The 16,884-nt window shown below is 41.0% G+C and overlaps 1 protein-coding gene across 2 annotated transcripts in view; it reads right to left on the bottom strand.

Moving 5' to 3' along the window:
• Positions 1-2,767: 2,767 nt before the first annotated feature.
• PTPN11 (protein tyrosine phosphatase non-receptor type 11) overlaps positions 2,768-16,884 on the bottom strand; it is a 78,096-nt gene continuing 63,979 nt past the window's right edge. For both annotated transcript variants that reach the window (XM_029222413.1, XM_029222409.1), the window contains exons 14-16: positions 9,807-9,919; positions 7,492-7,594; positions 2,768-6,783 (exon numbers count right to left, since the gene is read on the bottom strand). In XM_029222413.1, the coding sequence (XP_029078246.1) occupies positions 7,525-7,594; positions 9,807-9,919 (183 nt within the window). In that variant the 3' untranslated portion in view covers positions 2,768-6,783; positions 7,492-7,524. The remainder of the gene's footprint in view (positions 6,784-7,491; positions 7,595-9,806; positions 9,920-16,884) is intronic.

Here is a 16,884-nt window from a genome sequence, read left to right as displayed (position 1 = left end):
CGCCTAGAGCCCATGCTCCACAACAAGAGAAGCCACTGCAATGAAACGCCTGCACACTGCAATGAAGAGTAGCCCCCTCTTGCTGCAACTAGAGAAAGCCCGCGTGAAGCAACAAAGACCCAACGTGGCCAAAAAAAAGTGGTTGAATGGATACATGCATGCATTATTGTTTGGCACTTCTGAATCTGAAAGAAAATCTGAAGTAATTCTCAACTCACTGGCCCAGATAATTAAGACCAGTCTCACATGGTAGCTGGTATAGAGCATCCTGGTGATGGCAAGAACGCTTTCCCTCATCCCCACTGAGAATGACAATCACAGCAAGGCCCAAACAAAAATGCACAGACAGGTGCATCCCATATGCACCTAAAGAGCGGTTTATAGAAATTGATCCTGGTGACTCAGTAATTTCAGTCGTCAGTCAGTCATGGAGAATTAAGTATCTTTATTCCTAAACTCAAAACAAGACAGACCCAGAACTTGAAAGAAAAAAAAAAGGCAAGTGACCTAAAGAGTTCACAGAAAAGCGTAAACAAAGCATTTGAAAAGATGCTTGGCCTCCTTCTTAAGAGAGATGCAAATTTAGTTACACTGAACTATCTTTGTTCACCTATCAGACAGATGAGGGCTCAAGTCTGAAAGGTAGTTTGATAAAGGTGTGAGGAAAGAAGCTGGTAGGGCTATAACTAGGGTCAGCCTCACTGGGGCACAATTCAACATTCTACATCCACGTAACAAATGTAAACCCTGGGAACCAGCACTTACAGTGAGGCATATGTTCAAAGTTGCTCTCGGTCCTTGGGGATAATGAGAAAGACTGTTCACGGGAGACAGGTGTGGACGAGATTTCCCACTGTATGCTCTTCTGAACCTTTTACACTTTGTTCTAAGTGAACGTATTACCTACTCAAAAAAAATACACACAATTTTTAAGTTCAGAAGAGCTTTAAGCCTAAGGGGGGGAAATTCTTTTAAGCAGACATATTGGTTAATGGGTACAGAATTTCAGTTGTGATGATGAAAACAGTTCTAGCAACGGATCATGGTTTAATGTCGCACAATAATGTGAATTCCCTGCACTGTATACTTAAAAGTGGTTTAAATGGCCAATTTTGTGTTACCCATATTGTACAATTAAAACAATTTTTTAAACAAAGTAAAGACAAGCACACAAGACCTCATGAATCATGAGGCCACATTCAAATACCATCACCAGGAATTCCCTGGCGGTCCAGTGGTTAGGACTTTGCGCTTTCACTGCCGAGGGCCCAGGTTCGATCCCTGGTCCGGGAACTAAGATCCCTCAAGCCACGTGGTGTGGCCAAAAAAAAAAATACCATCACTTGGAAGACCTAGATCACCTGAGTTATCTAGGGTAATCCTGAATGAACAGATGTTATCTTTCTTAATAAAGGATGATTCATTAATTGTAAAACTAAATTACAATGTAACCTTATTGACTTTGTAAATTTATATGAAAACATTTACAATGCAGGAAAAAAAATCCTTTGCCTTATGACATGAACTTGATATTTCCCTTGAAAAATGTTATCTCAATAATGATTACATTCAGAATGAAACGGCTCATTCCAAACCATAATTTATACTCTATACTAGGAAGTCCTTGCAAAACTGGCCTAGATTATCCAACACAGTGAATTTATATTTCATCAAGAACTGAATGGTTAAAAATGCAGTAAGTAGATGCATGGATAGAGAATAAAGACACTCATAAATATGTACTATATTTTGTTGCAAAATGTGTCCAAAAGAGTGCTAGAACTGCCACTGGTATAGATCATGACAGAGAGAGTTATTCTTTGTTCAGAGATGAATGGAGAAGCAAGAGCTGAATAGAGAAATAGCTATTTGCCCTGCATGTTCATTTCTAAAAAGAGATCCAAAGAAACTGGCCTTGACTGAACCCATAAGAAAATGAAAGGACAGTTTCCCTCTTTCTCTATACATACACACACACACACACACACACACACACACACACACACAAGGTTCCCCACTGGTCAAGAATAAGGTTAAGTGATCTTCACCATTGAATCCTAACTCCCTGTAATTCACTCCTCTATGTAACCATCAATTTCAGTTAATACCCTTATTGTTTACTCTAATCGAATTATAACTACCTGTATAACTGTTTTATTCATCCATTTCCCAGTCCCTAGCTTCTAGTGGGGATTTAATCTTTGCTGAATGGAAGAGAATTTGTACCCAAAACGGTCTATGGCCTTACCAGGTAGAGACATGACAACAAGTCTGAGCAACACATGAATTTCTTTGTCCATAAACCACCCACAGATTCTTTTTTTATATATAATATTTATTTATTTGGCTACGGGTCTTGGTTGTGGCACGTGGGATCTTTAGTTGCGGCATGTTGGATCTTAGTTGTGGCATGCGGGATCTAGTTCCCTGACCAGGGATCTAACGTGGGCCCCCTGCATTGGGAGCATGGAGTCTTAACCACTGGACCACCAGGGAAGTCTAATCATGTCCTGTATACATTATACAGACATACTTTTTACTCGCTATTTACTCATAAGTTCTTCCAAATAAAATTCCCTGTCTCCCAAAGCTACTCATAAAATAGGCACTCAAATGCTTGAGGAACTGATTCATTCATTCTGAATTCCAGGTTCCCTTCTAGATAAGAGCTGCAAAATGTCAGCATTTGGCTAGTATAAGAGGTTGAGGGACCTGTAATCCCAGTTTTTCCTGGACATTTCAGATGAAGTAAATGACAAATACTATAATATACGAAAATGGTTTTATTCCTAATTTTTAGTTCCCATACAGTTTACAAATACACTTTTACTCTGATAATACGGCTTTGCAACTAGCAAAGCAGTTGAACTAACACCCATAAATACAGGTGAGGAGACAATTAACATCCACTAATGTTTCTCTACATAAACTATTCTTTTAATGTCATTTTTTTTAAAACAATTGCAAATAGACTACATAATATACGTGGGCAAAAAGGCAATTAAGTGAATCTCTTGAAACACTAATGTATAATAAACAGTGCATATTATCAACATTTACATGATTCACACCAAAGTGATGACATCCTAAAACGTATTCCTTTTAAAGGAGAGATTTATCAATAAAATATTACATATCTTTTAATACTCTGGTACAATACTTCATATACTGCAGGAAAATTAACTGTAGATCTAGTCATCGACTTAATAAAGGATCCTTTTCCATTAGCTTTTATTAATAAAAGAATCACAACTAGGTCATAAATAAACAGGCAAATTATTAATTACATGATTTGAGGTTTAGGATGAAAACTTGTAAAAATTAGTTTGATATACAGCAAAGTTATACAACACACTAAAACCAACTGTTTAATATTTTTGCCTTATGTGAACTGCCCATAGTAAAAAAGGAACAAACTTTTTAAGGATGGAAGATATAATAAACTATATTTTGGAACTTATTTTTCAAGAGGAAGAGGAAAAAAGATTTTAACGAAATTAAGGGCTAATACAGATCCTAATAAAGGCATATTGAAATCAGGGAGGCCATGTGCTTACGATGTAAAACTTTATTCCGCCAACAACATACAGAAAACAAAAACTGCACTGGGTTTGTACTTACGTCTACAGTCTAAGTTTCCCTTACGGATTAACAAGCTACAACAGAACACTTCACAATTGCATACCTTTTTCCACATTCCTCTGAACTAGAAATAACCCAGGACATTATATTAGTTCTTAAAAACCCTAGTAACCCCTTAATAACCCCTAAAAATAACCTTGATGATTTTCTTGGCTGTTCCAAAGCAACTGGGCTACGTAAAGAATGCACGAACACCCAAGAAAGTAGTACATGTATTTTCTCATCCCCGTTTAGCCACATTTGTAAAGTCACCGATTTCAAAGGGCGAGATGACCAGAATTTTCAGGAGGGCCACACACTGGATACAAGGTGTCTTTTTGTTTTGTTTTGTTTTGTTTTTTTTTAAAAAAAACAGGCTATTAAGACTCTGAAATTTGGTTTTAAAAAACCCCAATACCACATGCCAGATAATTTCTTCACCCCAAATATAAAATCCTATGCTTGTAATTTTAAAATACTTAGCCAGCTATGGGAATATTGTGCAAATTTAATGTCTACCAGCAACCCAGAAGCAGACTGCAGACGTGTAGCTATCACACCTATTTTCCAGGTAACCTGATTCAACTATTACTGACTGCTGTGGTCCCAGGCCCTCTGACTTCCTCAGAAACCACCTCTTTGGAACTTCCATTTCCACTGTTTTTTTTACACCCGCACCTCGAGCTCACCTCCCCCTCCCCCATCTTCACAGCCCCTCCACGTGAATCCATCCCATGTAATCTTACCGGAGAACCTGCACTCACCTTTACCAAACACACGACAAACCTAGGCAACCTAGGGACTATTAATCTTGTCTTGGCATCAGTTTACACCACATAATAGGTGCTGACTTCGTGGAGGGAAATCTAAATGAAATCAATGTCCTATTACAAACGAAGCTGGCCAGGATCAGGTGTTTCCAAGTGCAAAAACAACTGATCTTAAGCTACAGGCAGAGACGTTAATGCAGCAGATATGTTGTACAATCAAATCCTTGTATGCTGGTGAAAGACCTTGCCCCCAAAGTCCAGAGTCAAAACGTTATCGCAAAAACGAGGACCATTCAATGTGACAATGCAATACAAATAACAGGATTCAAGATCCTTGTTGCAAGTACTGAACTGGAACCTCTTTCTTTACAGGCTTGACAAGAAGAGAGCAGTCATTTACATTCCTCTTAGAAGGTAATTACCTTCAACAATTCTAAGTTCAATGGATGGGGGGAGGGGAGGTGGGGGGAGAAGTCAATGTAATTTTGTCTGTGAAAATGGCAGCCAGGCTCTCCCCAAACAACCTCAGGGTTTCAAAGGAGGTAAAGACCTCAGAAAGGAGCTACTAACAGGGTTGGATCTAGTCCTTCCTTTTCTGGAGACAAAGCAAGAAGAATTCGATTAAGGAGATCATGACTTAACGGCAAAGCTGCCATGGCATTTTATTATCTTTACAAAGTCCACCAATGATGCTTCAATTGAAATACACTCATTGAATGATGATTCAACACACAGGGCAAAGAGGGATGTCTTTGGAGAAGGCACTTCAGGTAGAACATTAGCAAATCCTACTGCTTGGTTAAAACAAAAATGAGCTACTGCTAATTCAATCTGACTAGTGGCCTCATGAGAACTGCCCCTCCGCACTGCAGCCTTGATTGCGTGCATGGGTGTGGGGCCCGACTGAAGCCAGGGGTGTGAAGAAAGCACCCCATTCACCTCCCTCTGCAGCAGCCAGGGCAATGAGGCGGCTCTGCTTTAAATGCTCTGCCCTCCCGAACACACCCAACCTTAAGAGACCAGTTTCCCAAAGCAATGGTTTAGAACATACGCTAAGAGCCAGCAGAACTGGTTCAGGAAGCTCGCTGAAGGCCGTCTGTTTCTGCCTGACTTCCAGCTTACAGCAGCTATCATAACCAGCTTCAGCTTCCCAAGGTCACTAGCAGCTTCTACTTTTGCTAACCTCTTTTTTTAGCTGTTTTTCCATGGCACTGGTTCTGACGGTCTGTTACACTGGGGGCCTCCAAGGAACCTCACCTCCACTTCATGCCCTCGTGCAGTCTCCTCTTCCCAAATTGGAGCTGGGCCTGGGACTGGTTTTAATCAATAGAAGGCAGTAGAAGTGATGCTGTGACAGTTCTGGGTTTAAGTCTTAAACCTGGGCACTACTGCTTTATACCCTTGGGACCTCTGAGCTGCCATAAATGTGGTCCAGCTACCCTGTGGGCGAGGCCACGTGGAGAAGGTGAGACCTGAGGACCGCATGCAGATGGAGAGGCCCAGCCATCCTGCCAACCACGAGTGACAGCAGCAAGACAAGGAGAGGAACTGCTCAGCTGAGCCCAGCCCAGTTTGAAGAGATGGGGAAAAGCCAGTTGTTGTTTAAAGCCACTCAGTTTTCAGGTGGTTTGTCAGCAACAAGTGATAACCCAAAACTGGTTATCCATAGGTGCATTTTTTTCCTAAATACAATTACTCAAATGAAAAGAAAAGATGACAAACGTTTTCCCACCACGAGTTTCTCAGTCAACAGGCTGAATGGTAATTTGTCAACTGTTAAGAAGAAACCATGCCTTTTATCCTAAGTTCCCATGATTTCCACCCCCATGATTTTTCAATGGCAATGCAAGGGGAGACCGTCTGGGGCACTGGCTTAATTATTATTTAGCCAAAATAAGAGGCCATCAAAATGCATTATCCACTACTGGATAAGTGATGATAAATGAAATTGTTCTCACTTCTATAGGGTGTTGTTACTTAATTATCCCCAATCATTTTTACTCTTACAAGTGCCCTATCATTCCCCACAAAGCAGGGGGGAAACTAAGTTTGTTGAGGTTATCAAAAGAAAAAATGACAATAACTAGAATTTGAATCACCATCATCTGGAAAATATAGAGCACAATTTAACTGCTTCCTCAATTTAAAATAAAATTCCATGAAATATAACACTGTCTACATCATAGAGATGATTTCTTCTTATCTGAGGACATGAGTAATTGGAAATCAGGTATTGTTGAGTTAGAATACAGTGGGCTTTAAATGGTTTCAAATTTTGCTTATCAAAAGGTAGTCAACCACAATGCAAGCCTTCCAAATTCAAATTCATTCTTCATGTAAACTTTCTTGCATCTGTTCTTGATCTTTTCAGGGAGAGGGGGAAAGTCCACATCTGGCAAAGAAATAAGTTAGAATTTTTAAGGAGCATACATCTAAAAGTTTGGCAAGGCAGTAAACCATTTTAAAGTAGATTTAGAGCTTTTAAATATACTATTCATTGAAATAGGAATTTCGACGTGAAATGCTAAAAACTTACCTTTTAAACATACATCACACAATTGGGTCCCTGTCTAAAAAGGTGATTGGAAGGAAGGAGACGTACAAGGGAGACGAATTCCCAGCATCAGAGCTGGGAGGGATGTGGAGTTGAGCCAGTCAGAGGCCCAGGAAGTCCAGTGCCCTGTGTCATACAGCCAGCCAGTCAGAGGCCCACTGGGGTGAAAACTCAGGCATCCTGACTCTGACCATCCAGTGCCATGTCCCCACAGTCCCTAGATCCCTACAGATCATCTCCCAGCACAGCGTGGGTTAACCTACTTTAATAAAAATTGCAGGAATGATGATATCTGCTCTTCATCACCAGTATCAACCATTTTTCTGTAAGTGCTAACCCTGCCCTTCACAGAATTAATTCTGTATTTGATTTCAATATTTAATGAATCCAGCTTGGAAAAAGAAATACAGGCAGAAGAAAAAAGAGGCTGGGTTTTAAAATTCAATTGTGGTTCACTTTGTTAAAACAGTCACAAATTATTTGCCTGCTTCAAAATGCCACAAATGATATAAACAATTAACCAGCAGAGCACTTCTGTTGAAATACCTATTTCTGTGCTTGAAGTCTTGGCGGGTCTTCTCATCTGAAACTTTTCTGCTGCTGCATCAGACCCACATTTTCATAGACTCTAGCATTATCTTCTCTCATTCTGAAAAGAAGAAAAGGAAGACGACACTAATAAAAACGCAGACATACTGCTTAACCTTACACGACAGTTATAACGCACATACTCTATTCTCTGGGGACCGTATGCGGCGCAGACATAGCTCCTGCCCCCAGGAGCTGACATTACAGGAGAGGATATCGGACAGAAACACACAGCAAAATAATTCTGAAGTAAGAGCCTCAAGTCCCTGTGCTCCCGGGGTTTGGCGGAAGGAGAGTTGTTTTCCAGGAGGGTGGAGCGAGGCAGGCCTGTACGATGAGGCATTGGGTTAGACCTTGAAGGAAGGTGGGACATGTGCATAGAGAAAAGAATGGTATTCATTGTGGGCAGAAGGATCTGAATGGGCCAGAGCAATGTAAAGGCAAAGTGTAGGAACGGTTAGGCAGGGACTACAGATCCATTCAGCCCCCAATCCGGCGACATGAAGGTGAACATGAAGCCGACCGGCAGTTTAGGGCCCCAGGGTGGAGGGGCAATACATCAGAGCCCAGACTCTGGTTTTTTGGGTTTTTTTTGCGGTACGCGGGCCTCTCACTGCTGTGGCCTCTCCCGTTGTGGAGCACAGGCTCCGGACGTGCAGGCTCAGCGGCCATGGCTCACGGGCCTAGCCGCTCCGCGGCACGTGGGATCTTCCCGGACCGGGGCACGAACCCGTGTCCCCTGCATCGGCAGGCAGACTCTCAACCACTGTGCCACCAGGGAAGCCCCCAGACTCTGTTTTGCTGAGCAGAGTGGAGACCAGAACAGTCCAGGGGGACGAGGAACCCAGCAGCTCTGGGCTGGTCAGAGAGGAACAAGCTGAAACAAGCAGCAGGGGCCAGGGTCTCCTGGGTCTGCACCCTACAAGGGGGACAACGGGAACGGAGAGGCAGAGAACCTATTAGTCACAGGCAAGCCACTGGTAAAAAGGGAGTCGTCAGAGCTAATTCTGTTGAGCCAACATGTAGGGAAAGCTTTCTGGCAAGGACTCGGAGCCCTGACGTGCTGGTTCCACTGCAAATCACTGCAGATAGCAATTTAAAATCAACTTTCCCCGTCAGTCCGCTGGGAAAGAAAAAAGCAGGCAGAAGGAAGAGGCGGCTTGGTGGAAAGCATACTTTTGCTATATAATTTCATTTCAATGTTAAATAGAAAGCAAATGTAAATACGAGCCTCATATATGTTATCAAAAACGTTTATATAGAGTATTAAAGCCAACAGGGGTTTAAAAATCCACATCAGAAGCAAACAGGGATAAGACTCCTAGGGGAAAATAAAAAGTAGATGTTATACCAGAGAGTGACTTTAGGATACACAGAAAAAAAATAACTTACAATTGTTATTCACATAATCGATTTAACAAATATTTTCTTATCACGTTTTAGTTTAAACATGGAGTTGGCAAAGTTTTTCTGTACAGGACCAGACTAAAAATAATGTAGTCTCTGTGGGCCATACACGGTCTCTGTCATGTATTATTCTTTGTGTGTGTGAGTTTTTAATAACCCTTTAAGAACCGTCCATGAGCTGTACAAAAGCAGGCCGTGGCCCAGATTTGGCCTGGGGGCTGTAGTTTGCTAACCTGGTTTAGATACCCACAGTAGATTTCTGCTGACTGTGGAAAATTAGACCATGATTGTGTTGACACATTGATGGTCAATTTACTTACTTTTACATAGCGAAGAGTCTTGACTCATCAAAAAGGGTGTTACCTACCTCTGCAACAATCCACACCCCATCAAAAGAAAAATTAGATTCTTGGGACTTCCCTGGCGGCGCAGTGGTTAAGACTCCGTGCTCCCAATGCAGGGGTCCCGGGTTCGATCCCTGGTCAGGGAACTAGATCCCACACGCCACAACTAAGGTTTGCATGCCACAACTGAGGAGCTGGTGAGCTGCAACTAAGGAGCCTGCCTGCCACAACTAAGACCCAGCACAACCAAATAAATAAAATACTTTTTAAAAATTAGATTCTCCTTGGAGAACCAGCACTTGATATCTGTACAGTCCCATAGACTCCTAGCCAGTGTAGCAAGCAGCCTTCAGTTTAGGTCAACTAAAATTTAGTTTAGCTAGCCACTGGCACACTCAAGAACCAGTTAGGCAACAATAATGTGCACCAAGGAAAGGCATGTGCTGCAAAGACGTATCATTTTTTAAAGCTTTTCTATAGGATTATGTTCAGGTAAAAAGATTTTCCTTCATTTCTACTTACTCTGCACAGGACGGCGTTGGGGTACAAGGCGGGAGGGGACTCTGATCTCCAGTTGCCTGGTCCGTCAGGGAATACTTAATATTTGTGTATTCGTGCCCTTTCCTCTTGCTTTTCTGCAAAGTGAAGATTGCATATATGAAGAACTGTGACTTTTTTGAGGGAATGAAGAAGTCAAAAAGGCATTTCATTAAAAAGGAAAAAAGAGAGAGAGAGTTTGACAGACAGACAAGTTGGACCCTGAATACTGGTATGTTGACCAAATGTCAGGGAATTCACCTCCTTCATGTAAATACATCATATGGGTGAAAAGGACCTTTGAACCATACAGTTCAAAAGCAGAGAGTCATGCATTAACAACTTACTGTATTAAATGAAATGTACCTGTTTCTGGACTAAGAGAGAATTCACACGTTCTTTGACACATTAGCATCTAATCATTTCATAGTTCACTTGCAACACATTTAATGATTTTCAAGTAAACAGGTGGGAAAAGAGTTTCAGAAATAAACGCACTCCAAGTAAAAACTGCACACAGGTACAAAAGATGGCAGCGCTCTTAGCAGAATAATACACTTTATCGTATCGTCCCCACCCCACCCCCACTCCAGAAAAAACTCCAGCACATTTAAAACTTTACTTTCAGCCCAATGATACTCTGGGGGAAAAAAGGCAGAGAAAACCAGTAAAATGTAATCTCATTTCAGATACAGAATGAACTGCATTAGGTAGGACTCTAGTTAGATGATTTATCATTCTTTCCTCCTAAATTCACCCAGAAACAACCAATTCCGAAAATCTAATCCATCAAGTTATCTTCATTATATAATGCTGCCTTCATTACAGGATTATTCAAGAAACAGTAAATGTTAGAAAGAGTAGCCATATCAAATACTGACGTATAGCAGTGACTTTCATTCACTGTTGTTGAGAGGGTGAACTGGTGCCATCACTTTGGTACACAACTGATAGTACCAACTAGTTAGTATCTGGTAATGATGAAAAGGCACATATATTTTACAACCTTGAACATTCACTTCTTGAGAAACTCACGCACCCAAGCCTAGAAAGAGCTGACAAGGATGTCCAGTGATGTGCTGTTCCTAACAGTGTTCACCAAGAGAACACTGAATACCTCACAATGAACACCTCACATTCATATCACGAAATAATATGCAACAGTGAAGAGGAAAAGTGCATGTGTGTGTGTGTGTGTGTGTGTGTATCAAAACAGATTACATACACAATGTTAGGTGGAAAAACACAAACTGCAAAACAATGAAACAGTATATCATCTTGCTAAATATTCTAAACATAAAAACAATGTCATATATTGTATACAGATATTTGGATTTAAAAATTTTTAAATACAAAAAGAGACTGCAAGGTTAGTTACTGCCTTGGGGTTCCGAGGGTGAAGATGAGGGGTGGCCCTGGGGGTGGGTGTCAAACGGAATCTCAGCCATATAGTGGTTACACTTGATTGCTTTTAAAAAGAAAAAAGATTTGAAAGAAATGTGACAAAAGGAAATGGTCTATTATGGGTGTGGTACTGAATGTTTTAAATTTTTCAAAATAAAATGTAAAGCATAAAATAAATTTAAATCCACCAGTGGAATTTCTTTTTCCTCTCCTTGCTCAAAACTCACCAAAAACAACAGCTAAATAAAAAATGGAAAATTTTACTATACATAAAACAAGGGAATGCTACAACTCCAATCTACAAACTATAAAGTGTCTCTGATATAGTACTGTGAAAACTGGACCAAAATAAGAAGGAAGCTGAGAAGTAACACATACCCCTCAGGTGGTAGCAGGAAAAAGAAACCCCTGAATGTCGCTGTCCCAGGAGTGAAAGGCCTGGAGCTGAGCCATGGCAGGCCATAGGAGAAGTGGGGGAAGGCTTGTCAAGAGCCAGTTCAACACAGTAGAAAGGCCCACAGTCTGAAGAGCCTTTTCTGCCGTCCACTGCCACCCTCCCAGCTGAGGTGGCCTAGAGGAGAGGCAGGGTAGGAGGGAGCATTATTAACCCCTCTGACTCTACAGGCATTGCAAAGTGTCAGAATGACCCCCTGAACACCAACACACGGATGTGCTCCCAGGGCGAAGGTAACAGGGCACTGAGACAACAAACCCAAGCAAAGCTGTGGACCTCCTCAGCCACCCTGCCTCCCCTCGCTGTGGACTATCCGGTAATGAAGGGGTCAGCACAGAGCCTATATAAAGAAGGGGGGAAGGTAAAAAAAGGAAAAAGGGAGCAAAGAGCAAAAGGCAGATGGAGAAAACACATCAAAAAAGAACCTAAACAAAGAAAGAAGAAAAGATGAACACAAATAGTTCTGCCTTAATATCACAGACTTTACAGACATGCGCTTTCTTAAAAAAGAGTGTAAATAAGAGATTATATGACAACAGAGGAGATGAAAAGCAAGCTGGCGAAGCAACAAAAGGAAATAAAAGAAAGACACAAAATATAGTAAGTTCAAGTCTAATTAGAGGTAGCAAAAAATTAAATAACTAAGAACATAGAAAGGGACATTGTAAACAGTCTAGAGGAAAACATATTTTTTAAACTATTAATAAAATACATAAAAGTGATGGAGAAAGCTATTAAGAGATTTGATATATATTATGGAATTCCTGAAGATGGGAACAAATAAAACATAAAAAAATATTCTAGGACATAATGCAAGAAAATGTTCCTGAAATCTCAAAGGAAAAAAAAATCTGAACCTGCATTTTATTTCTTTTATTTTTTAATTTTTTTGAATCTGCATTTTAAAAGGAAAAACTTCACAATCAATCTCCCAAACATCAATGATAAAGAATATGCCTGGATTGGATCTCCAGGCAGAAAAAGTCAGTCACATATAAGGGGGGATAATCAAATTGACTTTAGACTCCAACACAGCCACATAATTCCAAAAAATCCTGTGGGGAAAAACAAAAACAAGAATCTTATACCCTACTAAGTTACCCTTTAGATATAAAACCAATGTTCGGACATTTTTAAGCATGCAAAAACTTAGAATGCAATTATCTTAAAAAAAAACAAAACAGCTAGTAATGAAATCTAGCCAACAGAGATAAATCAAAATCAAAACAAAGAATTCAGAGAAACAGATACCGTGATAAAAGGACTAGAGTTTTGATCTAAATACAGCACTAACACTGAACAACTGTCATAATTATAGATATAAATGTCATAAACCACGACAAAAATCAGGAGATGAAAGAAAAATGTGCTAATTCTCTTTCACAGAGTTAAATATCAATTATTATTACAGTTAAAATTTTCTAAGCACTGGCTTTGTGTCAGGCACTATTTGAATATATTATCTCATTTTAATCCTCATAACAACCTTTTGAAATAGATACTATTATTAGCCCTATTTATTATTTATGTCATTTATTATTTATTTTGGCCACACCACACGGCACGTGGGATCTTGGTTCCCCTACCAGGGATCGAACCCGCGATACCTGCAGTGGAAGCGTGGAGTTTGACCACTGGACCACCAGGGAAGTCCCAGCCATATTTAACAGATGAGGAAGTGGTGTGCAATTTCTAGTCATAACCTTACAACAGGGGTTGGCAAACTAATGGCCTATGGGACAAATCTAGCCCAGACCTTTTGCAAGGCTTGTAAGAATAGTTACTTCATCACAAGTTTAATGGTTTTTAAAGGGTTGTAAAAAAAGAGAGAGTATGCAACAGAGACCATATGTAACTGGGAATCCTAAGAGACTCACCATCTGACCCTCGACAAAGAAAGTCTGACTCCTACGTTAACAGGCAGCTGCTTGCCCTCCACTTCCTCCTACTCTTTGCAACCATGTGAAAAAGGAAACATCCTAAAGGACAGTAGAGGGACAAGACTGAATGTACCTGGGTCCCTGGATGAACCTAGGTCCACACCCTATACCCTCTGATCCCCAAATTGCCTGCCAGCTTGGACTTCTCTATAGAGAAATAAGCTTCTATCTTGTTTAAGGCACTATTATTTAGCCTCTGTTAAAGCAGCCAAACCAATTTATTATAAATTGCAGTCATTACAGAACTTATAGTCTAGGGAAGAAGTTGCAAAAAAGAAATCCGAGGAGAAAATGTTTCATTGAGTCTATATAGTATTTGAATTTTTTGAACTGGTTTTAAAAATCTAAAGTCCTGGGCTTCCCTGGTGGCGCAGTGGTTGAGAGTCCACCTGCCGATGCAGGGGACACGGGTTCGTGCCCCGGTCCGGTAAGATCCCACATGCCACAGAGCGGCTGGGCCCGTGAGCCATGGCTGCTTGGGCTGTGCGTTCGGGAGAGGCCACAGCAGTGAGAGGCCCGCGTACCGCAAAAAAAAAAAAAAATTTAAAGTCCTTGTGAATAATCACCTCTGAATAGCAGCCATACACTTTTTAGCACTGAAATGCTGACTTACATAAGGAGTAATTTTTTTAAAGATACAATATAATTTAAAATTAAATATTAGCTGGAAGAATTGACAGAGAGCATCACTTACTTAAAAGTTTAAAAATCCTAACTCTTTTTTTTTTTTTTTTTTGCCGTACGCGGGCCTCTCACCGCTGCGGCCCCTCCCGTCGCGGAGCACAGGCTCCGGACACGCAGGCCCAGCAGCCATGGCTCACGGGCCCAGCCGCTCCGCGGCACGTGGGATCCTCCCGGACCAGGGCACGGACCGGCGTCCCCGGCATCGGCAGGCGGACCCTCAACCACTGCGCCACCAGGGAAGACCCTAACTCATTTTTTTTAATAAAAAATTTAAATATACAATAAATAAACTGAAGCATAAAGATGCTTTCTACTCAACACTTTTTTCAAAATTGTGGTTTAAAATAAAACACATGAGATATATCCTCTTTACAAAACATTATGTGTACAGTATAATATTGTTAACCACTTGCTATTGGTGTACAGCAGATCTCTAGAACCTCATCATCTTGCATGACTGAAACTCCACCCCCCCATTTCTTTCTCCCTACTACACACTTTCTTGAAAATCAAAATCAATATTTCTACATGAAGTGATGACAAAAGAATTTTCCAATGAGGAATAATTAATGCAAATGGAACAGGAATTATTTTTAAAAATCATAGCAGCTCGAGGAATAACATAAAAATGCTGGAGCTTTTTAGCTTATTTTGGAAAAACAAGAAATAAAACTGATTCACAAGTCAGATGGGTTTGTTTCTCGGAACCATGACAGCCCAGGCTGTCTTATAGATCAAGAAAAATTCTCAGGGAGTAGGGGCTGTTTTGTTCCATTTTGTTTTATTTTGCTTTGAGGAGTGGAGGGAACTTTATTTCAGAGGAGGTCTAAAAAAATGATCTGAAATTTATCTATCCTCCACTGGAATTCAATGACATAGCATGGTTACCAAGTCGCTTGCAATGTTTATAATAAATCTTACGGTCTTGTCAACTGACACACAGCCAAGGTTGAAAGGAGGAACCAACCATGAGGCTCTAAAATCATCTGGTATTCACTATCTTTCCATGTGAGTAAACCCAGTTACACTCTTAAACCTTAAATTACAAAAAAGCCCAAAAGCCCAGAGCAGGGAGAGAGTACAATGAAAATGCTCTTGTCTAAGTTACGGAACAACAAGATGATGCATCCAGGGTGCTCTGGGCTCACATGTCAGGATTACAAACACCCTGACTCCTTCCACATCTAATCACAGAATCTTACTGCTTCTACTCTCCCTGGGCTCACTATCAGCCCCTGCTATCCTGTCCAAACCACCCTCGGTTCTCACTGACGCTGGTCCCCCTGCAGCTGCTCAAGCCTCGTGCCCACCCAGCCTTCCCTCTCAAGCCAGGGCCCTCTTTTTAAAATGACAATCTCTTTTTTTTCATAAATTTATTTATTTTTTATTTATTTATCTTTGGCTGTGTTGGGTCTTCGTTGCTGTGCGTGGGCTTTCTCTAGTTGTGGTGAGCGGGGGCTACTCTTCGTTGCGCTGCACAGGCTTCTCACTGCGGTGGCTTCTCTTGTTGCGGAGCACGGACTCTAGGCGCGCGGGTTTCAGTAACTGCGGCACGCGGGCTCAGTAGTTGTGGCTCGAGGTCTCTAGAGTGCAGCGTCAGTAGTTGTGGCGCACGGGCTTAGCTGCTCCACGGCATGTGGGATCTTCCTGGAGCAGGGATCAAACCTATGTCCCCTGCATTGGCAGGGGGATTCTTAACCACTGTGCCACCAGGGAAGACCCGAGGATCTTCTTATGTCACTCCCCTGCTTCAAAATCCTCAGTGATTTCCCATTTTCCTTAGGATAAAGTTTTAAATCCTCAATATGGCCTGCAAGACCCGCCCCCTCGAAATCTGGCCTCTGCTGACTTTTCTAATCTCACCCAACATGCCCCATGCTCTCCCTCTAACTCCTTCTGCTTCATCGTATGGATTTATTTCCATTTCAGGAACATGACTACTTATATTTCCAGGATCTGGCACAGTGCCTGGCACATAATACAACTGACTTTAATTAATGCAGGAATGAATAAACAAATGAACAAATGTGAGAACACCTTTTTATTGAACCAAGGAGATTATGGAACATATGTGAAGAAGCACAAGGCTAGGGAAACAAATAAAATAGGACAAATGGAGGCATGGCCTCATACATATATGTGTGTGTGTATATATGTATATATATATATACACACGCACACACATGCACACACATATATATATGAGAGAGAGAGAGAGAGAGGGATTATATAGAGAGAGCTAGACAAGAGAAGTAATTAATTTGCTAATTAGCAATTCAAAGAATATTATACCAGTACAAACAAACATACCCAGTATCCAGATCTTGGCTTTGAAATACCACTCTTCAATAAGAAGAATCAGGGCTCCTTAGAAAACTGGCTGGGAAAGTACAAGATGAACCTAGATCATCTTGTGGTGTCAAAAAGAGTAAGGAAGTAATCAAAAATGGGAACATATCAAAAAAAACACAGGAACCAACTCGAAAAGGTTCCCACTAGGCAAATTTGGGACAGTTTAAGCAACAGAATAAGTAACAGTAATGGACTATAACCCATTCTGACATAAATAAATAAATGAATA

The sequence above is a fragment of the Monodon monoceros genome, unplaced genomic scaffold, assembly GCF_005190385.1.
Source record: "Monodon monoceros isolate NGI ecotype Baffin Bay Population unplaced genomic scaffold, NGI_Narwhal_1 Super_Scaffold_1, whole genome shotgun sequence".
NCBI lineage: Eukaryota > Metazoa > Chordata > Mammalia > Artiodactyla > Monodontidae > Monodon > Monodon monoceros.
Note: the sequence above shows the minus strand (reverse complement) of the source record. Positions and strands in the feature narration are given on the sequence as shown.